The sequence below is a fragment of the Maniola jurtina genome, chromosome 3 (genome assembly GCF_905333055.1).
Source record: "Maniola jurtina chromosome 3, ilManJurt1.1, whole genome shotgun sequence".
Lineage (NCBI taxonomy): Eukaryota > Metazoa > Arthropoda > Insecta > Lepidoptera > Nymphalidae > Maniola > Maniola jurtina.
Window position 1 is genome coordinate 7,122,681 of NC_060031.1, and position 24,249 is coordinate 7,146,929.

Genomic DNA, 24,249 nt, shown 5'->3' on the forward strand with positions numbered 1-24,249 from the left:
GAGTGGTTCCCTATCTCTGAGTCGGCTGTCGCCATCGATATATAATATATCGATGGCTCTCGCATGCAGATGCATGCAAGGGACAATTTGGTCGCATGGCTGTCGCTTAGACAAAGAGTATAATACATATTATAAATAATACAGCGCATCCATAGAGATATTATAGGACTTCGTCTGTGTTGATGTTAGCTGGCGGGCGTGCTTTGCCTTTTTGGGGTGGTTTTTTTTTTTTGTTAAAACTGACTGGAAAGCGCTCTAAGGGGGTGCCGTGCGTATGTCGGCGAGCGCCGGTACAGACGGGGCCCATACTTGTATAATTTAACTAATTTGTTACAAATAACTACAAACTTGACATTAGCTAATCTTTGTAAAGCCAGACAAGAGAGAAAAAAAAAGAGAATGACATCATTACATATGTTATGTCACCTGTCACTGGTCTAATTAGCATCACAGAACTAATTTCTATTGGTCTGTACTTGAAAATATTCGCCGTGTTTTGATTTAAAAGTGTTTAAAAGTAAAGTACCTAGTTAAATAGTAATAAAAATACGACAGTAAGTTAATGATATAAAAACTAAACACCTCTATTATATTAAGATCAAGTTGATTATTTACAATGCACTATGTAGAATTACTTAATTAATTCTTAAATTATTTTTTTGATCACAACTCCCATGAGATTAACCCCTGGTTTTACATTTCAGAATTCATCATAAAATGGCCTATAACGTAAGTATTAACGGATCTTTTATATAAGCGGCTTACTATTTAGAATTAGGTTGATATGTGGATAATTCTGTTACTTATATACAACCCCTAAACTAAAATGATAACTCTAAATGTATTAGTTACTACCTCCTTCGTAATGCTTCTTGAAGGATAACAATAGATTTAAAGTTATCAACTTAGTTTAGAGATTGTATACAACAGAATTAGCCACATTATGTGTATGCTGCAGTAACTTTTTGTAACTAAAAAATCTATTATTTTGTCATTAAGTGTGTCAATATTAATTTTATGTTTTTGGTATCGATTTTGAATAATAATCAATAAAACTGTAAAGCTGGATTCACCACACTGCATGGACCAGGCTTTGGGACTGGTATGAACTTTTTGTGGCACCTACCAGCCTAAAGTATTGTAAATTATTTTATATACAAGCAGTATACAAGGTTAAACTGTAAATCTTTGACCACTCCCTGCGTACAATAAGAAAGTAAGCATGTATCATACATTTAAATGAAATTAAATAGATTAACCAATTGATTGACAGATTTAAATCAAAAAATTGAGATAAGTATATTTAAAAATGTAGAAGGTGGAAAGTTTGTATTACAGGAATATGTTTAGGAGTGCACTAAGAAAGTGTTTGAGGGTTGATTGTTTCGGAAAATCCGTCAAAGCAATCAAGCTTCTACATCAAACTTCATATTCTAAGCAACAATCTAAAATATGTTAAAATACACTGATTCTTTAGCAAAAAAAGTATTGATTGAATGTCAGCTATGTAATATATTAATAGCAAATAGAAACAAATTTAATATTATGATATTTATTCTTATGAATTAAAATTCATTTTTTCTTCACAGTACCTACTTATTGCAAGTATTTTAAATTAATTGCTTAAAATATGCACATAGCTCCAAATAGGTAAAGTTGAGATGCATGTCCAGTATCAAACCTTGGACCATCAAATAGGAGGCAGATGTCTTAGCCATTAGGTTATCACTGTAATCTTACTCTTAGTGCTACAAAATCTATTATTATTAAAAATTTAACTAAATCATCAAAATATATTTCCTGTTACTACACCATAATAATATGGTGAAAACTCTTTGCTATTCTTAGCTTGGATGTATTAAATACTAATTCTGTTGGATTGGAAATATAAATATTTTGATTGTTGTACACAATGTCTTAACTCAATGGACAGGTCTAATCCTTTTCACCCTTTTTAGGGTTCCATACCTCAAAAAGAAAAACGGAACCCTTATAGGATCACTTTGTTGTCTGTCTGTCTGTCTATCCATCTGTCCGTCCATCCGTCCGTCTGTCCGCCCATCCGTCCGTCGTGTCTGTCAAGAAAACCTGTAGGGTAGGTACTTCCCGTTGATCTAGAATCATAAAATTTGGCAGGTAGATAGGTCTTATAGCACAAATCTATACTAATAAATAAAATTGGAGTGTCTGTCCGTAATTTCGAAATAACTACCTCATATTAAGCTCATATGGTTATTTGAACGATACTATAACTGAATCACACGTTTTTAAAATTTTTGTCTGTCTGTCTGTCTGTCTGTCTGTTTGAAAAGGCTAATCTTGGGAACGTCTGAACCGATTTTGACGGGATTTTCACAGACAAGTAGAGAATTGACCAGGGAGTAACATAGGCTACTTTTTTAACCGACTTTCAAAAAGGGAGTTGTGTTTTTCTACCTATGTACACCGAAATCTCCGAGATTTCTGAACCGATTTGCGTCATTTCTTTTTTAATCGATAGGGGAACTTTGGGACATTGTTTCATAAAAAATTTAGAGTCCAACTCCTCAATCCTGATGCTGCAGGGGATCTGACCAATCCACGCGGGCGAAGCTGCGGGCATCAGCTAGTACAGGAATAAATCTGAAAACCGCGAATTTGTGGTTACATCATTAAAAAGAAATTAAAATGTGTTTTAATTTTCACAGTAAGATAACTATACCAAGTGGGGTATCATATAAAAGGGCTTCATACATACTGTACATTCTAAAACAGATTTTGTTTTATTTTTATGTATAATAGTTTTTGATTTATCATGCAAAATTTTGGAAAAAATACCCAAGTACAGAACGGAGTGAACTCGGTTTGTTTTTGCTGAAAAGGATACCAAATTAAGTTTGTTTGAAAAACAGGTCGGCAATTGCAGGTCCAGCGTGTTTATATAGGAGAGGTCAGTGGCATAATGTAACCTACAATATTTTCTTGTCTATGGTTACTGGTTAGTTCTCCAGTTCACTGTTCCATTATACTAGGTCTGTGGTTCCATTTCGCTAGAAAAATTTCAAAGTTGGCTACACTGGAATCAAAAATTGATTAGAGAAAATGGCGGCCGAATGTGTGTCGGTAAATAATAAATGGAATTGTTTTTACAAAGTTACTCATTCATCAATGGTGAAATGTAATAATCTAATCAAGTGGATATAAGCGAAGTGCTATCAGACGTAAACATTAAAAGTGTGTGATTTGTGTTTAGAATTATGTAAGAACAAAGACGTAAATCGTTGTTGTATGACTTTAGCGTCATTACTAAATACAAATGCATAAAAATGGGATACTCCCATTTACTCACGATTGTGACTCTCGTGTTATTGATACGAATATCAGTACAAAATGAAAACGTCGAATGTCCTCACAAATGTGACTGTTTAGAACAATATGTAGACTGTTCAAGAAAAAATTTGGTGTCAGTGCCAAGAATTCCAAAGTGGGTGGGGAAATTAGACCTAAGTTACAATAAATTAAGCAAGGATGTTACCACAGGATTTGATGCCTTGTTATCCTTAGAAACACTGAAATTAGATAAAAATGCATTGACTAGTATTCCAAACTTTATGCATCAAAATCAATTACAAGAAGTCAGCCTCAATAGGAACAATATAAGTTCGATAGACACTGGGCATTTTCCTGTGAATAGTACTATCAAGACATTAAGCCTAAACAGTAATCACATTAAAGTGATAGAGGAAGGAGCTCTTAATAATTTGACTAACTTGGTGACTTTAAAGTTGAATAGAAATGAAATTGTATCACTGCCTAATCATCTGTTTAGGAATCAGTCCAACTTGAAAATTTTAGAACTGAATCATAACAAACTCCATGTCATCACCGGTCTGCTCTTTCAAGGACTATCCAGTTTGAGTACCCTGAAAATAAAATATAATAATATTGAAAATATAATGGATGGAGCATTTTTTGGATTTAAATCTGTGAACTTGTTGCAATTGGATCATAATAGAATACGGAGTATATCTAAAGGTTGGATGTATGGCCTGGAATCTTTAACTATGCTATCCTTATCAAATAATTTAATATCCCAAATTGATTTTAGTAGCTGGGAACTATGTACCAGTCTAGAAGAATTAGATCTGTCTCACAATTATTTAATAGAGATAGAAGGGCGCACATTTCAACATTTAACCAACCTCCACACTCTCAATTTGAGTAACAATAATATATCTTCTATATCCCAGGAGGCTTTTAGCCACATGGTGCAGTTACAAGCACTTCTTCTAAACAGTAACAAAATATCCTGGACGGTTGAAGATATGTCAGGCCCATTTTCAAAACTACAGAACCTTATGAAGTTCAATCTATCTGCTAATCACATCAAATCAATTAGTTCAAGAGCTTTTGAAGGGTTATCTAATGTTGTAGAATTAGATTTAAGAGCTAACAATATCACCTCAATTCAACAGCATGCTTTCAATACAATGTCCAAAATAAGAAAATTGTATTTGAACTCATCATCTCTATTATGTGATTGCAACTTGCTGTGGATGGTTAAATGGATTAGAGATAAAGTTGAACAAAAATATGTCACTGCAACATGTGCTTACCCAGCAGAAGTGCGAGGAGTTGTTATCTCCCGACTAAAGGAAGATAATTGTGGGGATTCGCCTAAGCCAAGAATTATTGAACACCCCAAGTCACACCTGGCAATAAAAAATCGGCCTGCAAATTTAGTTTGTTCAGCCACATCCAATCCATTCAGTAACATGACATTTTTGTGGCGAAAAAATAATGGCAATGTCAGCAGTCCCAGAGTATATGAGAATGTCACAGTAACAGAACATGGGAAACATCATGCCACTTCTGTATTGTTTATACCCAATGTGACTCATTCTGATTCAGGTAAATACCAGTGTGTGGTCAGTAATAAATTTGGAACAACATACTCTTCCAAAGCAAAAGTTAATATTGTTACATTTCCCCGGTTTGTCCGGACACCAATTAATGTGACTGTGAAAACTGGTGAGACTGTTAAACTGAAATGTGCTGCGACTGGTGACCCTCCACCAGAAATATCTTGGAAAAAAGATGGTGGAAATGACTTCCCTGCGGCAAGAGAGAGACGCATGAACGTTATGCCAAGTGATGATCTGTTTTTCATTGTTAATGCTAAAACAACAGATGTTGGAATATACAGCTGTGCTGCAAAAAATTCAGCTGGAACTATTATTGCTAATGCAACCTTGTCAGTCTTACAAGAACCATCTTTTATTAGAGTAATGGAGAATAAAGAAGTCACAAGTGGGGAATCTGTAGTTCTCCAGTGTATGATAACAGGTTCACCAAAGCCAGAACTTAAATGGCTAAAGGATGGCTCTTCAATAGTTCCCACCGAACGTCACTTCTTCACTGCAGATGATCAAGTACTTGTTATTATCGGAGCAGAGTCCAGTGATGCTGGTCATTATGAATGTGAAATCACCAACGATCTGGGCACTAAAAAAGACATGATAGAGCTGAAAGTTCTTCCTCCAGTAGCTATTATGGTCAAGGAAGAAGACATGACGGGTATTATAATAATAACAGTGGTGTGCTGTGCAGTGGGAACCTCAATCATATGGGTGGTAATTATCTACCATACAAGAAGACGTATGGCAGGTGCAGTCCGTAACAACTTTCCATCTGAAAGTGTGAAAATGACAACAGTTGTGCATAGTGACAGTGACTCTCCTCATAATATGTTCCCTGACAATGTGTCAGAGCACTCATCGTGTAAGGACAGTGGGACCGGTGACTCGGCTAAACAAACAAGCTTTGATGGAGTGCCCACAGATAGAAGTGAGCAGGTACATTTTGAAACAGCTGTGTGTAGAAGTTATTCTCCAGTGCCAGAAGCACATAAGCTTCTTCCTTCATCATTTAAGCCATCTATACAAGTGTGTGTTAATACGTGTGTTACACCAGCTACTTACAGTTTTTCTAGTCACAGTGGTAATGTTTAAGTCTACAATGTTATGTACTTGTCTTAAGAGATGGGTAAATTTAGTTAAAAAGTCCTCTAATCTAGAACAAATTCCAACAATTGATCTGTCAGTAGTTTTTGGCTTTACCAGGTATAAATTGACAGAAAAAGTATCAAAGTTGGATAACCAGAACCAGAGATTATCCCTTAAAACCAACAAGCAAACATTTTGTCTTTGGATCTAATGAGCCAATTTCATAAATTCTTTGGTACTAAGAATGTACATACTTTTTGCTTTATAGGCTGTAATAATATAATACCCAATATATTTCATTACTCAAGTTAATATAATAAAGGGTAAGCGAAAGATTTCCTTAAAGAAACTTGCTTTACCATACCAGATAAATAAAAATTGTATAGAAGAATTGTGAAATATAAGAAATCTAAAAAAGTCCACAAAAGCTTAATATTATGTCTAAATGCTAAGATTAACCCAAAAAATAGATCTTATAATGGAAAAATATAAAAACTAGGTAAAGTCCCAGGCAAAACATTGGTTGAAATTGATTCATTGACCAAAGAAATTAAGTTAGCATAATATAAAATAAATAATAATTAAAATAATTGTTTTATAGTTATAGACAGTGTTGCCAACTTTCAAAGTTAGAGGTGGCCATCTTAAAAATAACCCACTTCTGGCTGTCCAATTTTGGTAAACTTTTTTTCTGTTGATGTAGGTACATCTAGTACAATCAAAAATTATTTACAGATTTTTTGTTGGCTGTCTCATGATATATTGATCCATGTATAATATTATGTCGTCAGTTGTTATATTATGAACATTGCATTTTATTAACTTTTATTAGATAAAAGATCTTAAATGCTTGTTTAGTGTGTAATATTTATGTAATCCTGAATATCTTCTGTGCAGCAGCCACTAAATAAAAGTTTACTGCCTTAAGCTACATCATTCACAGCCACAACATTTTCTATGAAAACATGGTGAATTTATTAATATGGTTATCAAAATGATGAAGCTTTAGACACTAATTTAAGTATGTGGGTCTTACTTTGTAAAAGAGCACTGTCTAGACATTTATCTTGATTGCTTAGTACAAAATGGAACAAACTTGCCAGTATTGGTTTGATGTAAAAGACTGAACATCTTTTAAGTATATATATATATTATATAAATATGAGCATTGTTATTTTCCAACTGTTAGTCGGTAATTAATTATAAAGTATAAATATTGGAGCAAATATTTCTTAATTTATATAATATGGTAATTTGTAGTGTAAGTATATTATAAGTTTATGATTAGCTTATAACAAAATGTTATTGTATAAGGTTTTTGGGTAGTTTGAAGCAAGCCCTTTTATGGAATCCAGTTGTTGCCTCTTATGGTTTAAGGATTTAACTAAGGCTTGCATTTGATCAGTAACAAAATAAACTACTTATTATAATTATTGAAACATTGATTATTTCATAGTTACAATGTAACAATAACTGATAGACTTGATTAATATCATATTAAGATAAAGGGAGCTTCACAATATTAGGGCAAAGTTAGTAGTTTCATTTTATATAGGCGGAGTGAGATTAGGAATAAAAAGCACAATCTACCTACATCACTACTATGATTGATCAAGTAAATATTAGTAAAATATTATATACTTTGACAGTCGCAAAGTACAAACAGTTCAAAAACGTGATGTTTCAGCAGAGCGTTTTTATGTAAAACTGTTATATTTTTGAAATAATTAAACGTATTGTTCTTCAAACAATGCTATTTATTATTTATTTTCATTTGAAATTATTTTAATTTTAAATAACAGACAAATAATAACACCACATAAAATCTTGAAATACAAATATATACTTAGTTAATATGTAACCTAATGAGATAAACTATAGCTATGTATTTTGAGTACCTTGTGAAATCCGATGTACATACAGACAACTACATGTCCATTATGTATTGTGTAGTGTATTCATTTCTTTAAGAAAATATTTAAAAAAAATATGTATCTTATAAAATCCCTATGATAGAATTTAGAAATTAAGCGAATTTTGCCAAAATTGTAATTACCCATTTGTTCTTTGCAACTGTTGATTTATGTAATACTTAGTAGACAAGTTTTGAATGTACATTGAGAGAAAATAATTTTCATATTAAATTAGAGGATTTTTTTTATAAAATAAACTCTGTAATACTTAAATTAATTTATTTAATAGCATCTGTAGTACTTGCAACCTACCTTCCACTCCATATCTTCAGTAATTTGCTATTGGTATTTTGTATTCAATCATTAAATGTTAAAAACAATAATCCCCTGCAAAATGTAGTATTAACCATAAACATGCTAAATAGGTATAGTATACTTTATATGTAATTAACTTTTATTGAATTTTGTAAATAGTTATGAATGTTTAGCACAATAGTACCAAATCACATTTTTGAATAGAGTGTAACCCACCAACCTCAATACTGTTAGATTTTTGTTAAATATCTAAGATGTAAGTAGTATATTTATTGCAAATTAGCCTTTTTTATTTTGCAATTTAGGTACTACAAAATTAGGTTAAACAAAAAATTGTTCTACTAGAATATTTTTAAAAATCTGTCTAAAACCATTTTCAATTTTGTGTAAGAACTCAATAGCGAAATTTGCTTTACAATTTGTTTTTTTAAATTAAAACTTTACTGCACAGTAAAAGTACATTCTGTGTAAAATATACATTTTATGTGAATATAATATTTATGTTATTGTAGAATATGTCATCAATATTGAATATGATAGCTTTAGACCGCTGTAATAATTGAGAAAAGTATACTTATACTATGTTAAAGTTAACATCCGTTTTATGTAGCAAAAACTAGTTCTGACTGAAAGCCCTTCTTACAACTAAACACGAGATTTTTAATGGGCCTACGTCAGAAGACTCGCTCCGTCGTCCCTTCATTCAGCTTACCCTACTAGACCTTCGTTTTGCTGCGGAAGTCCTTCGGCCTCGTAGGCTCGCTTCATTCAGCACCTGGTTCTTATGGCTTCACGCTTTATAAAAACACTAGTGGTATACTTATTGCACGGTGTTGAGTGGTCAAATGTTTTGTTCTGGGCTACTCAGTAAATTATTCTGGTTTTTACCAGGTAAAACAGATTTTAACTGTAACATACATTACTAATAATATATTGGTTTTGATGAACTTCATCACAAATGGGCAGCTAAATGGCTTTTATATGTAAAACATTAGAACTAACTTGTATGTTTTCTATATAATTTATATTCATCATTAGAAGGAGAATGATTGTCTTTAATTATCCTATAATGTATATCATAATATGTCAAAGGAACAGATTTAGGATGTTGTAGTTGCAATATTTTATTTGTAATAATGAATCAAAATAAATTTTGAAAATGTAGCAAATCAATATCAAAAAAATCGAATAGCATTAGTACAGTGATCATAAAACAAGTGGTCCAATCAAAGTTGCAACATGTCGGTTTGAGCAGGTCATAGACTAAGGGACAAGCCCAATTTATTGAGATATGTTTTTGCACAATGCATATGCCTCATGTTTGGATTACTTGTTTTGCGCGCACCTATACTTAATAATGATACCTAACTTCATAATAACAGAATCCTATAAAAATATACTTACTTGAATAATTAACTTATTCTTATGCTGAATTAAGGTCTGTTAAAACATTTTAACTGTTAAAATATGTTAATATCCAATTAATGCTTTTTTTATATAGTGATCTTAAAGCATGTATGTACCTACTATATGTGAGCTACACATTAGATACTATAATTTCCATATAAGGATACAGGTAATATGACTAATGATATAGACTGCATTGTGCCTACCTAATTAGTTACAGCCTCATACAACATAACATTTTACAATAAGAATATGCATTCGTCGGAGGCCTTTAAGTATGTTTTCTAAGTTTTTGTGAATTAATATAGTTAGTAAAACAGGCTCTATTGTTGGTAGAGTAATAATTGTATGCTGTCTGGTATTATAGATACACATGACAAGTCAGATCAGATTTTACAGTATGAGCAAACTATAAAAAATTGCTACAAAATTGGTATAAACATTCATACGGCAAAAACAACAATACAATAAGTATATAAATACCACCAATCATGTTTTTAAAATGTTAATATGGTTTGTAGTAATTTTTTCAAATTTCAAATGCTCCTACTGTACAATCAGATTTATAAAGTTAAAAGACATCAAGACGTCGTCGTGTTGCTATTCTCAACACTTATCATGTGTAGTACATATTATATTAGAAACTCAAAATACCTAGATAAATAGTGTTTGACCTTTCACTACTAATTATATGTTTAGAGTCAGCGTTAGATATTAGTTACATAGTATGATGTGGTTATCAATAAAATTTGTTTTTGCTATAAGTACCTACTGGTGCATACATAAAGAAGATTTAATTAATGATATTCATTACATTTTTCATGTTGATTAAACTAAAGATTGATGAGAGCTACTTGTGTTCACGACATTGTGAAGATTTCTTGTAAAGTATATTTGATGCTGACTACCCTCAAGTGTTTCCTTTTGATACTATAATAATATGAAGGATCGTAAATCCTTCAAAACAGGTTTGCCTCATTTTTCATCGCTTTTGCAACTATTTTGTATTGTTTTTACGATGTACATAATACGTAAATAGGTATCTAAGTATTTATATTTTAAATAGAATAAATTCGTTTTAAAACAGGTAAAGTGTTTAATTTTTAAAGATGTACCCGAGATGTACCTACCTACGGCGACGCGAGCCGATTCCCTTCGATCTATTATTCTGAGAAAGCGTTTATTAATTATTAGACAGCAGTCGTAACAAAATTCGTTTTATTTAAACGTCTGCAAGGACCAAAGTAAGCCTTCTGTACCAGTAAGGTTTTATAATAAGTATTCTGTGGTTACACTAAGGGCCGGCGCACAATGGCGCAGCGCAGCGCAGAGCATGACCGCAAAGTTTTCTAATCGCGTGACACATTACGCGAATTTCATGCACAATTGATTTTAGATATTATTTCAAGGAGGACAATGTGGATAATATTTTGACTGTGAAAAATGCTCTGCGCTGCGCTCCGCTATATTATGTGCGCCGGCCCTAAGGCTGAGATATTACAGGGCGCACTTTGACTTTGCACAGACTTAGACACATCGCTGGCACAAATCTATCTCGTTTTAACTGAAACTTAAGTAAGTCTGAACAAAGTCAAAGTATGCTGTACAGATCTGTTTAAAAACCGAAACTATGCCTACCAAATCTAGGTACCCTAAATTGGTTGCGAAGGATGACAAATAAGTAGCTCTCTAGCTTAAACAAATAGGATAATTGGGCAGGGGAAACGTGCATTTATAGCAGTGAATGGTGAGGCCAAATAAATGCGAGGTCTCGGTTTCGGTTTCGATTCACGGTGGGATCGCAGTCAAACGCGAGGTACCTAGTTACCTTATGGCCAAGTGCGAGTTAGACTCGCGCACCGAGGGTTACGTACTCGGGTATTTTTCCGACATTTTGTGCGATAAATCAAAAACTATTAAGTATAGTTAAGTACGTAAAAATCTGTTTTAGAATGTACTGGTAAAGCCCTTGCATATGATACCCCACTTGGTATAATTGCCTACTTTGAAAATTGAAACTCATTTTTTTCCTGTGATGTAACGACAAATTCATGCTTTTCGGAATTTTCCTAGGCACCTACTTGAGCTATAAGACGTACCCACCTGCCTTTCATGATTCTAAGTCAACGGGAAGTACCCTATTTTTCTCGACAAGCAACAAAGTGATCCTATAAGGGTTCCGTTTTTCCTTTTGACGTACGGAATCCTACAAATGTCTCACATGCACCAAGCACAAGACGAAGAACGCTAGTAAATTGTTATTACCTACCATACCTACCCATGTACGTATTCTTCTTTCAGCCAAATTACAATGCAGCAGGATACAATCAACCGGGCTACGGTGGTGGGCAACCGGGACAGAATCAACCAGGCTATGGTGGCGGGCAACCGGGCTACGGCGGCGGGCAACCGGGCTACGGTGGCGGGCAACCGGGACAGAATCAACCGGGCTACGGTGGCGGGCAACCGGGACAGAATCAACCGGGCTACGGTGGCGGGCAAATGGGACAGAATCTACCGGGCTACGGTGGCGGGCAAGCAGGACAGTTGGAAATTGGCCACGGTCCGTACCCGTCAATAGGCGCGGGAGGTGCCATTTCCCCCCAAGTGCAACAATGGTTCACTGCAGTAGACAAGGACCATTCTGGTTTTATATCGGCAACAGAGTTAAAATCAGCGTTGGTTAATGCCCAAGGTCAATCTTTTTCGGATGCTGCGTGTAACCTAATGATTGGTGAGTTGGTATACCTACTTACTAATGAATGTGATTTTCATTTATGCATTCCGAACCCATTAGTAAATTATTATTTGACTATTCAAAAGTTTGTAAAAGTTGATTAGAATAATAATATATTCTACCAGCTGATGCCCGCGGTTTTTTTCGCGTGGGTTTAGATTTTAAAAATCCCGTAAAAACTTTGATTTTCCGAGATAAAAAGTATAAGCCTTTGTCACTGTCGAGGTGTTTAACTATACCTATCCAGTGCAAGAAATCGCGTCAGTCCGTTGCTCCATTGCGACGTGATTGAAGGACAAACCAACAAACAAACACACTTTCGCATTTATAATGTTAGTAGTGATTCTATTCTAAAAGGTGAAGCCAAACTTCTTGAATTCTTCAAAGATCTCGTTTAGTGTACCTATGCATTTTTCCCACTACAACAACTAATAATACAATCACTTTGTTTTATTTGGCGACCTCTGTTACGTAGTGATGTGCGCTGTTGTTTTATAAAGACGACGACCTGGGTTCGATTCCCGGCTTCTTATAATTTCTTGCTCGAGCCTGCTTTACCTACTAAGTATTAAGAGCGATGCAAGTTAAATAATAATTAATTAATCGCACTTTACAGGTATGTTTGACAAAGATCGCTCAGGACACATCAACTTGGAAGAGTTCGACAAATTGTATACATACATAAACCAATGGCTTGCCGTATTCAAGACTTACGATACAGATCAGTCTGGACACATCGATGAGCAGGAGTTATCAAAAGGTTTGGTTTGAATTAAAGCTGGCACAACACTAATGTATACATTGCGCGCAAAACAAATAGCCAATTTCGTCTGGTGGAAAGCTTCGGCCGTGGCTAGTAACCACCCTATCGGCAAAGCTGTGCCGCCAAGCGATTTAGCGTTCCGCTACGATACCGTGTAGAAATCAAAGAGGTAGGTATGGGTTTAATAAAAAAAACTGCCATACCCCTTCCAGGTTAGCCCGTTTCCACCTTAGTCTGCATTATCACTTACCACCAGGAGAGATTGCAGTCAAGGGCTAACTTGTATCTGAATAAATTAAAAAAACCCGGAAGTAGCTTAACAGCCGACACGCAGCGAGCCGATTGAGAGCTGAGATTTAACGATTAATATCTTTTTTAACCCCCGACCCAAAAAGAGGAGTCTTATAAGTTTGACGTCTGTATCTGTGTCTGTCTTTGGCATCGTAGCTCCTAAACTAATGAATCGATTTTAATTTAGTTTTTTTTTGTTTGAAAGGTGGCTTGATCGAGTGTTCTTAGCTATAATCCAAGAAAATCGGTTCAGCCATTTGAAAGTTATCAGCTCTTTTCTAGTTACTGTAAGCTTCACTTGTCGGGGGTGTTATAAATTTTTAATTTACACTTGTTTTATAAGACATAAACATGAAATTCATCATTGTAATTATTTTCCAGCACTGTCACAAATGGGTTTTCGGTTCACGCCAGAATTCGTCAACTTTTTATCAAAAAAGTCCGATCCTAAAGATGGTAAAACATCGGTAGACAATTTCATAGTTCTCTGCGTACAAGTGCAACGTTTTACTGAAGCGTTCAAACAGAGAGACACGCAACAAAACGGGACAGTGACAATTGGTTTTGAAGATTTTCTTAACGTTGCACTTAGCTGCTCCATATGAATACTATATAAGCAATGAAATACTGCTACCGGACCAACCATAAAATCTCTTGAACTTCAAAATAAGTGCCTGTTAAAGAAAAATATCCTTCAAAACAATATTATAAGCTTATTGCCAATATGTCGCCAATCTACAAATATGTGTGTAAAATAAGATTCTTGTAAAGAAGACGCCAATGAGACGAGATAAAAATAAAATACGTACAGTACCGTACATTTTGAGAACTCACTCGCCATTTTTGCTCTGTGTCAATTATTTACTGTCATGTTAAAAGTACGGTTGTAGTCCTTATGGGTAATTTGTACTTTTGGCATGATTTTGGAATGCATTATAAACAAAGTGTCTGTTACTAAGTTTTTTTTTTCTCTCGTCTGGCTTTACAAAGCCAATGTCATGTTTGTAGTTATTTACAAGTTAGGGATAGATAATTTAGTATGGACTTCGTCTGTGCCGGCGCTCGCCGACATACGCGCTGCGTCCCCTTAGAGCGCTTCCCAGTCAGTTCATGGTTCCAGCACCAAAACAACACCAGTGAAACACAAAAACCGGCTACTTTTAACAAAAAAAAAAAAAACACTCCAAAAAGACAGCACACGCGCGCCAGCAAACGCTAACACAGACGAAGCCTGTTACGAAGTTACATGTGAAAGCGAGCAATTATTATCTCTGTCCGTATCTTTCGTACGAAATAAATGTTGTCAGTTTGTTTACATTCTTTGCTAAGTTTTGTTGGCCTTTAGAAGCAATATTATTCCAATACTTATTTTGTCATTCCCAAAAGGAGAAGTCAAGTACTTCACCTCTAGATTGTAATAAAACAAAAATCATTTTCATTTAAGATTTTTATTTTTATATAGATACATATTTATTATTATACACTGCATAATAATGTGCACATTGAGCTCTGCTTTTTGCGCGTTGTTTCAATAAAAGCAATGTTTTCATAATTGTACTACTTCATTTCATGCCTTTTTCCACTTAAACGTGACAACCCGTAAGAGGCTCAGAAGCTTACCTACATCTCAATAAGGGGGTGTTGGTAATCTAAATTCAAAATGGCGACTACACGTCGCCATTGCGTTAGGGTGAGATCTATAGAGCGCACTCGTGACTTTGCTTAAAAGTTTAATTGAATAAAAATATTTTGAATTCGAGACCTAAGACAAAGTTAAAACGAGACAGATCTATATATCTCACATAAGTCTGTCTCGTTTCAACTCAATCTTAAGTCTAAGCAAAGTCAAAGTGCGCTCTATAAATCCCACCCTTAGCCGTCATTTTGAATTTACGAGGGAATTGTTTTTGCTCAACAACTCCCCTTACTATTTCAACATTCGAGTAAAATTACTTATAATTTTTACAGCGAAAACAAGTAGATTTAAACGGGAAAAAGTGTAATAAACAATAATTTATCAAATTATCTCGATTATTATCAACTTAAGGACATGAATGTATGTAAACAAAGTTATATAGTACGGGGTTCATTTCATTTAAATTCTATATAATTCTTGCAAATTATAGAGAATTAAATATTGATTCTAGAAAAAATCGGCCAAGTGCGACAAGTGGACTCGCACACGAAGAGTTCCGTACCATCGTACAAGAAAGAACACAAATTTTTATAGCGGCCATTTCGAATTATTTTTATCATTTGTTACAGCGGCAATAGAAATACACATTCTGTGAAAATTTCAACTCTCTACCTATTACGGTTCACGAGATACAGCCCGCTGACAGACAGACGGACAGCTGAGGATTACCGCTTAGTAATAGGGTCCCGTTAGCACCGACGGAACCCTCAAAAGATTACAGATCAAAATTATTTTAATCCTATTTAACATTGTCTATTTTACACCTGCATAGAAGTGGATAAGAGATGTTTTGTCGGTAATTTTTTGCAGTAGGTAGTGGTTTATATTAATAACCCGATCGAGCTAAATGACGTCAGCAGAGAATGCCTCACTCAAGCGCGCGATGGTGCTAATTGCTGACCGAGCTTCTGTATTTCAGTACTGAATAATGCAGCTCTTACGCGTTCTATGACTAGCAGTCGCGTGCGATCTCTTCAAAATTCCAAAAGTGATGTATCTAAAATCAAAAATGCCTTTCATCAATCTTTTCATCTTATACACATTTAAAATAATACCGTGACGGAAAACACAACGCGCAGCCTAAATCGGTGGATCAGAGATTTGGAGCACATATTCCTCAAGTACCCTAGGGGTGCATTAAGAAATGATTTTGGGAAATCCCAACAGAATCTTTGAAAAACAAAAATATAGGTAACTACGCGGACAAAAACGCAGAGAAAGCAAGTGAAATCCATACTACACTATCCACGGAAAGAAGTTAGTATATAGCTGTCTCTGTTACGTAATCCAATGCAAATGACAGCCAAAAATCTCAGCCCCCGCTGGTAGTAGCTGGATTCAGGCAGCGCAAGAACGTGGCTTGTGGAAGCTCCTACAAGTGACTTCTGTCCAGCAGTGGACATTTATTGGTTAATGACGACGATTTGTTAAAAACTATACATACTTGCATCATTTTTCCTCCTCATAGCTTCTGATTTTTCCAAAGAAAAGACTAGTTCTTGAAAGGTTTTCACAGCTACCCTCATATTGCTTTGATGTTGAACATTATCTGGAGCACGGTCATCAAGGAGTGAGTATATGGTAGGTATTTCTTCCAATTTCATACTCCTAGCATGTTCGGGTTTAAAAGCCACTGATACTTTTCCAGTTTTGGGATGAATACTGAACGGTGACTTTAGTAAATGGTTGAACCCTTTAGTCACATTAACATCTAGTCTCGGGTAACAATACTGTATCTTTATCTCTTCAATCAAATATTTCATTTTTCGTATCGCATTTATGTTCTGTAATAAACAAGATTATGAACTGTTACTACCCATATAAAGTAAGTTTGGTTTGTCCTTTAATCACGCTACAACAGAGCAATAATTTTTTGCATGAACATAGTTAAAACTTAGAGAGTGACAAAGGGTCAATTCATACTAGCGCAGAGTAGAAGCGAATTGTAGCATCAAATTATTCACAATTAATGCGAAGTTGCTCGAGTGCGCGCGTATTCGCGCGAGAATATTCGCTTACGCACCAATCAGCGTTGGTCTTGCTCAGACGCACGAATCCCTTCGAATGCGCGGGAATTCGGGCGTCTTCTTTTATGTCAGAAGGAATATGTGCATTACACTGTGGAGATAAGGATCAATTTCCTATGTAAGTTTCAGATTGATGCTTCGATGTGCTTCGACTCTGTGCTAGTAGGAATTGACCCAAAGGCTACTTTTTATTTAGGAAAATCAGAGTTCCTATGGAGTTTTTAAAACATAAATCCACGCAGGCGAAGTCTTGGTCTAAGTGTGGAAAAGAAACCCAGGAAGAAAAAAGTAATTATACTAGATGTGCAAGCTTCAAAGAACATAAAATATGTACATGACAGCGAAATTGTAGTATGTCTTACTTACTTCTTTACAAAATTGATTATAAGTATTAACAAATGTATCCCATCTCTCAAGAGAAGATCTGGGCATTTTTTCTAAGTTTTCTTCCACTTGGGTTCTCAATGCCTCATCAGGTATCATTTTTAAAAAACCTTTTAATCCTTCTGTTGTTGAAATAAAGTCTTGGTCTTGGAGAATTTCTTCAAAATATTTATCGATTATGGTAAGAGACCTCCTGTTAACAAGGTAAAAATTAACATTTGCCTGTTCGCTGCCATTGTTCATTCGATTGAGTTGAAACGTCGTACAGTTGTTGTTGGGACTTACAGTGGTACACACTCGAGCGATAAAAACCACAGTCATTAGTAGTTATTAGTAATTAATCATGAATCATGATATTATTGAGTAGCATAATATGCTGAATTCTAAGGAAACAAAATCCCACTTATTATCAAAATCAAATTAGTAGTAAGATTAGTTCGGAAATTATAAGTAAACTGATAAACATTCATGTGTTCAAAGTTTACATGCTACAACAATTACAAAGTGCTCTTTTAGGTTTGAAGTCCTAAACCAAGAGATCTATAAGTTAAGCTAATCTTAACTTTGAAAAGATATTCCATCCTTTTTCTCACTAGAAAAGGATAATTATCTGCAATCAGTCGATAAATTATTTAGCAATATGGATAATTTGTAAACAAGACTCGCACCACTCCACTGAGCAGTGCGGGAATGCAGAAACCTACTCAGTTATGCATTATGCCTGTAAAATAGAATTAAAATCTCTCATACCATATACTAGAATGTTGGTCATTAGCCAAATGGACTTTTTTATTCTGATTTTCGCCGCCCATTATAAGACACAGGTAGTCTGCAACCGCTGCTCTGCCAGGACTGTCCAGTGTCCTAGCTTCATAGTCCGACACCCAGCAATGTATGCCACGTCGACCAGAGAATACCCATAGAATATGCTGAAAACCAAAATCCTCTGAAATGAAAAAGGAGTGACATTTTATATTTGGAATACATACTTTTGAAAAATAGCCAAAATAAAAAATAAAAATTTTTTTGATCCTAAGCAATGTTTGAATGATGTCAACGAATATTATGTTTCCTTATAAGGTATGATATTTAATTTGACACACATGAATTTCACACACACATCCTAAAAATTACAGGTGCATGCCCGGGATAGAACCCTGAAACCCCCAAATGGGACACTAACAACTAACAACTAAGTGTATGATCACTTTTTAGGGTTCTATACCTGAAGGGTGCCAACTGGACCTTATTATGAAGCCTCTGCTGTTCATAAGTCTGTCTGTCAAGGGGTTGTATCTCATAAACTCTATAGGTAGAAAGTTGAAATTTTTTCAGTGTATTTGTATTAAACAACAAATATTAAAAACCAAGATGGTGAATTACAAAATGGACATCTTGAAAACCAAAAAGTATGATGGTATGCTAGTGTGATGGTACGCAAACTTTCGTGTGCTACTCTGACTCGCACTTGACCAATTTTATGAAACTATATTACCTTGTAAAGCAGTATGGATAATCTCACAGGCTACAACCATAAATTTCCAGCACTTATCACACACTTTAGCTTCCTGGCAACAAGTACGCACTTCGTCATAGTCCGTCAGATCAATATCAAACACTAGCTCCCTAGCTAGTACCACTGCATCATGACGACCAATAGAGGGCCTGTAAAATTTTTTCAATATACTATTTAGCTTAGGTAATAAAGCAGTTAAAAGTTAAAGGTAAGTAAAAAAAATATTTATTTAATTAGTACAGATATTTCATGAACTATGAACAAGTATTTCTAGGTGTGGAAAAGAAACTAAACAAGGGTAGTATGCGAAGGAGTAACAAGAAGTATTAAAGCACTAGAAGTATTCCCACGACTAAGTCCTTGTTTATGAATATTAGTCAATAAAAAATATAGATACTTAGTATTGTAAACTGCACCAATATCAAGTTTATGTGGACACTTCTTCTGCAACAATGTTTGGAATTCCTTTTGGTTACTGATAGATAAATAACGTAAATACACATCATCTGCTAAAGTAAATGACAATTCTCTATTGGATAGCGGTTTAGGACTATTTCCACATGAAAGCCATCTACAAAGAATGTTCTGAGGAAAATATCTTGTGTAGTATAAAGGCAACATGTCTGGTAACAAATTTTCATCATGCTGGTCGACCTGAAAATAATTTAATACCTTAATAGAAAACTAAAAGTCTAGAAAGAGTTTAAAAAGATTATATGAAAATGTACCATTTTTACACAACAATAACAACAAAAAACAATTAAAGAAGCTCTGAACTTTTGCTAATCTAAATAATGAAAAAGACCGCGAAAGTCTGCGTCAGATGCGTTTGCAAAAGTCGAACTCGACAATCCGTCAAAACTCAAATTGTCAAATATGATGAAGTCTTTCGAAGTAATTTTTCCAACTAGCTATCCGGCTCTGGATTCTAGATTTTTTAAACCTATAAACTCTGAGAGTTTATAATAATTACAATAATTCATAGATATGTCAATAATTACAAAAACAATTGTATTGTTGTTGTTATTTGTTGTGTGGCTCTTATTATCTGTCTAACGAAAGCTGATTGATAGTGAAATAGTTACAGGTATTGTTCTGAGAAAATAAATAATTTTTAGAAACCTGCAACACTAAAAAAGTCACTTGATGTTTTTATGTTTTTCATATGTACCTTTGTTTAAACAACATTAATTCCTCGATTTCCTCGATGGAAATTAATATTAAAAATGCTTTTCACAAAGCTGTTAAAATCACATTCGGTAAGTGAAATAAAACCTAATTATCTAGTTAACTACCTATAATATCATATTTAATGTAGGTACCAAGTTAGTTACTTATGGGAAAATCCTGTAGTTAGGAACTCTTCGATTTTCCAGGATAAAAAGTAGCCTATGTCCATCTCCGAGATGTAAACTAACTCTGTACCAAATTTCCTCAAAATCGGGTAAACTGTAGGGCCCGGCCTTGAAAAGCTAGCAGACAGACAGACACACATTCGGATTTATAATATTAGTATGGATTCAATAAACGAGAGGTGTGTGGTCTGATTGTGAGTTGTGACAGTGCAGCGCTGTGCATAGAGTAGGATTATATTATGGCGCTGTGTGCATGATCCCGCTAGGTAGGCAGTCATGCAACTTTGACTAAAATTATAAATTAACGATTTTTTTTTGCAGAACCTTGTTCGTCAATTTATACTGCAGTTACAAAGTCAATCCAAAATGAAATCATTAAAATCACTTACAACTTGCTTGTAAGACCAGAACTTACAACTTTTATGACTTTTTTTATAATGATTGCCTTGACATGTAGTCTAACGATATTTTTGATTGTTTATTTTGGGATCATATGTTTTATAGTGAGTGTTATCATGTTTGAAGGTAATACCTATTTTGATTTTTCTATTTTTAAATGTGCAAATTGATACCTATTTCTAACTAATTATGTATTTAACTACATTATACAATATTGTAATAAATTAAATAGCTAAATATTATTGCAGGTCTGCTTGTTTCAATCGTCATCCTCATCATTTTGAACGGGACGTTTATTACTATTTTAATATCAGCAGTGATTTTCAAATTAAAAAATAATAAATATAATAATTAGTTAGCTAAGTAGTTATTTAAGTTATAAAAGTGATTATAAATCCCATATGTACATATTATCTACGTAGTAGAATAGCAATGGACTTAATTTTATAATCTTGTAATCGTACAAAATTATTAAAATAAGTGTTCAGTTTAATAAATGATATAAAAAACTATGCTAGGTAGTTAGACTGTTGGTTTTATTTTTCCTATAAAATAATATACGGAAACTGGTATTGAACATAGTAATTACTTTAGATTTTCCGATTGGTAAACTTTTGGATGAGGGGACAATTTTTTTTTTGTCTAATCTACTTGAGTGCAATTGCACTTTTCCGTCCGTCCGTTCGTCTGTGACAGCCTTATAACTTCTGAATTACTGAACGTGTTTACTTCAAGTTTGAAGTAGTATGCAAACTGATGGCCTTCAGCCGAATATTAGATAGACAGACAGACGGATTTCGCATTGCTTTGTGGTCTCTATATGTTATTGATCTGTAGTCATAGAGTCTGTGGTGTGTATAGTGCATACATATATTATCTGTGGTTATATATGAATATTATCTATGGTTTCTGTCACTGACCAGAAAAAAGAAAAAAGTCCCTGTGGAAAACGAAGAACCACAGACCAGTATTCGGAAAACATTCAACGACCATTAAAATCGGTGCAACTATTATTTCAGCTTGCGATTACGAATATTTTTAAAATTAAAATACTATGACTTTTTGCTGTATATGATTTACTGTTTTTGTGTGTGATAAACTGCAATAAATGCTTTTACAAAAACTTTACCGTGGTTGTGATACAATGGATATAAAACAAGGTCAGGGACTCCTGCTGAAGCGATGATGTAAAAAATGATTGTAAGTTCACATCCCATTCTCATTGATTTAGTATTTCAATTACTTAAGTAATAACCTTTAAAAAAATCCAATTGGTGCTTACGAAAACAAAAAAGTTTAAAAAGATGAGGTTAAAAAATGCTTATTATTTTATGTAAAAATTCTGTTTTGCCTAGCAATTTTAAATTCTTAGTAGTAGTAGTTAGTAAAGTTAATATTATAGTTATAGAAATATTCCGTTTATTTTGTCGAAAAACTAAACTTGTAATTGTAGAAAATATTTCTTCCCCAGGATATAAATCTTCTTATCAGGAAGTTGAAATCTTCTATATAAAATTGTGAGTATCTAATTTTAAAAAAAATATTCTCAGTACCTACTAAATAATTTAAAAAATATCATTCTTACAATGTGTTATAAACCTTGTTCATGATATGATTATAATAATCAGAGTATGTAGCTAATCACTATAATAATAATAATAAATGAATGATAGTGGCACCATAGACTAAAAATTATTGTGAGGTATAATTTTAGCAAATTTTTTCGAGCTCTACTAGTAGGTAACTACTGGAATGGACCAAATCAAAATCAATTGTAATCAAAATTCATTTATTTTTTGTAGGACAAAAGCTAGTGCCTCTTGCTAAGTCTGTGACTATCACCAATTCGGATTGCACATATGACAGATTAAGATAAAAAATTTAATACAAGTATGCTGCGAGAAGTGTGCCATATAAAATGAAATTTATTTTTTGTGCAAATTCAAAGTGCTCCACAGAGAGTACAGAGAGTACCGGGGAACTAAAAGTTATCAGCATCACTAAGATTTATTCTGAGTACACTTACATGACGCTCACTGCTGCTTCAAAAACTGGTTGGCAAATTCAGGTCCAGCGTATGTACTTGTATTAATACAGGTCTTGGTCAGTCACATGACTCGCCAGAGTTTGGGAGGATATATGTATTTTAAATATATATGTAATGAATCTCAGATGTTGCCAGACGTATTCACATAGTATCTAAAGTCAGCTAAGTACACATGAGCTAGTTCTCTCAGGGACATTATTAGGATTATAGTTACACATAATGCTTAGTCTCATCATACACACTGTTTTGAGTGTTATATGGGGAAATAGGCAAGCTACATCAAATTCATGTATCATAGCTGGTTTTATTTATTTTTGAATTAGCTTTAAAACTGTGTATAAAATGAAAACAAAACATTTGTAATGATTTAAGGACAGAAATATGAGTAAGCATCTGAAGGTTAAACCAATGAACCTATAATAATTTTAAATAAGTACTTATTCAAATACTTTTTGTTAATTTTCAGTATTATGGTAACTTATTGAAAATAATTGCTTAATAGTTACTTAACTACATATTAATGTAAATGTATTATTAAAAAAAATAACACAGCTTTTTGATCAGATGCTTGATTGGTGGTCAGCATAATCCATACTAATATAATAAATATGAAAGTTCACCGGTCTGTCGCCTAGGTTTTCACGGCTCAGCTAACCGATTTTGACAAAATTTAAAAATAGCTTGCATCTCCAGGACAGACATAGGCTACTTTTTGTCCCAGAAAAGTCAAACAGTGCCCTTGGGATTTTTAACATCATAAATCCACAGGGTCAGTTTTGGGTATCATTTATTGGGTACAGAATAGCTTGTATCCTCGACCTGGAAAAAACTTAAATCCACTCCGAAAAACTGGCAGGCATCATCTATACTTACAATTTTAATATAATATGCCATTTGTAACATGAATATACAGGGTGGAATTGTGTAATGCCACCTGAGGGGAAAGTACTCTTAATACTGTAAATAGAAAATTTTACTCAAAGAAAACATTCCTTTATTTTTAACCGACTTCCAAAAAAGGAGGAGGTTCTCAATTCATCGGGATCTTTTTTTTTTTTTTTATGTATGTTCCCCGATTACTCAAAGACCCCTGGACCGATTTGGAAAATTTTTTTTTTGTTTGAAAGGGTATACTGTGCAGGTGGTCCCATATAAATTTGGTGAAGATCTGATGAATATCTTCGGAGATGGAGAACAGAACTCCTCAATGGATAAGAGCAAATTGCTCGCGATCACTGTAATAGCTTAGTAAACAGTAGGGTTTTAACTGGGCATAGCATATTATAGTACAGTGGGGCCACTAAAAATTGTGAAAGAAAAATAAAACCGACTTCAAAAACCAAAAACACTAAAAAGTAGAAAATAATTTTTGTTTAACTACACATGTAATGTACCTAGGTATGAAGTCGGGCGAG

The 24,249-nt window shown here is 34.0% G+C and overlaps 3 protein-coding genes and 1 long non-coding RNA gene across 9 annotated transcripts in view; 3 read left to right on the plus strand and 1 right to left on the minus strand.

Moving 5' to 3' along the window:
* Nucleotides 1-422: 422 nt before the first annotated feature.
* Nucleotides 423-14,060, plus strand: LOC123880584 (peflin). Of its 5 annotated transcripts, none has more exons than XM_045928784.1 (5): nucleotides 423-554; nucleotides 705-729; nucleotides 11,921-12,353; nucleotides 12,973-13,116; nucleotides 13,792-14,060. In XM_045928784.1, exons 2-5 carry the CDS (start codon nucleotides 718-720, stop codon nucleotides 14,013-14,015), a joined length of 813 nt encoding a protein of 270 aa, XP_045784740.1. In that variant the 5' UTR covers nucleotides 423-554; nucleotides 705-717; the 3' UTR covers nucleotides 14,016-14,060. The 5 variants fall into 5 exon arrangements, with proteins under 5 accessions (XP_045784740.1, XP_045784743.1, XP_045784749.1 ...); XM_045928787.1 differs by having other exon boundaries at nucleotides 441-625; XM_045928793.1 differs by lacking the exon at nucleotides 423-554 and having other exon boundaries at nucleotides 703-729; nucleotides 11,921-11,947; nucleotides 12,026-12,353.
* Nucleotides 14,061-15,209: 1,149 nt separating this feature from the next.
* On the minus strand, nucleotides 15,210-19,880 carry LOC123880566 (DNA primase small subunit). The gene is made up of 7 exons (XM_045928759.1): nucleotides 19,762-19,880; nucleotides 19,431-19,687; nucleotides 19,013-19,182; nucleotides 18,268-18,463; nucleotides 17,500-17,710; nucleotides 16,551-16,890; nucleotides 15,210-16,103 (listed from the first exon to the last, which is right to left on the minus strand). Exons 1-7 carry the CDS (start codon nucleotides 19,762-19,764, stop codon nucleotides 16,081-16,083), a joined length of 1,200 nt encoding a protein of 399 aa, XP_045784715.1. The 5' UTR covers nucleotides 19,765-19,880; the 3' UTR covers nucleotides 15,210-16,080.
* Nucleotides 19,881-20,168: 288 nt separating this feature from the next.
* LOC123880671 lies at nucleotides 20,169-21,314 on the plus strand. The gene is made up of 3 exons (XR_006799307.1): nucleotides 20,169-20,292; nucleotides 20,710-20,913; nucleotides 21,036-21,314. It is a non-coding gene; the product is annotated as an uncharacterized LOC123880671 (long non-coding RNA).
* Nucleotides 21,315-21,725: 411 nt separating this feature from the next.
* Nucleotides 21,726-24,249, plus strand: part of LOC123880491 (trafficking kinesin-binding protein milt) — a 58,129-nt gene continuing 55,605 nt past the window's right edge. Inside the window, exons 1-2 of one of the 2 annotated variants that reach the window (XM_045928659.1) lie at nucleotides 21,726-21,987; nucleotides 22,259-22,304. The gene's annotated coding sequence lies outside the window, so the exon portion shown is untranslated. The remainder of the gene's footprint in view (nucleotides 21,988-22,258; nucleotides 22,305-24,249) is intronic. The other variant, XM_045928666.1, reaches the window with a different exon arrangement.

Bases quoted from the DNA above. Each gene is read 5' to 3' on its own strand.
- LOC123880584 (XM_045928808.1), top strand. From the start codon at position 3,306: ATGGGATACTCCCATTTACTCACGATTGTGACTCTCGTGTTATTGATA. The intron at 12,354-12,972 runs GTGAGTTGGTAT...CGCACTTTACAG, and splicing joins TGCGTGTAACCTAATGATTG to GTATGTTTGACAAAGATCGC. The intron at 13,117-13,791 runs GTTTGGTTTGAA...ATTATTTTCCAG, and splicing joins TGAGCAGGAGTTATCAAAAG to CACTGTCACAAATGGGTTTT.
- LOC123880566 (XM_045928759.1), bottom strand. The intron at 19,183-19,430 runs GTATCTATATTT...AAAATTTTACAG, and splicing joins GGTGCAGTTTACAATACTAA to GCCCTCTATTGGTCGTCATG. The intron at 16,104-16,550 runs GTATGTATAGTT...TTTTGATTTTAG, and splicing joins GAGGAGGAAAAATGATGCAA to ATACATCACTTTTGGAATTT.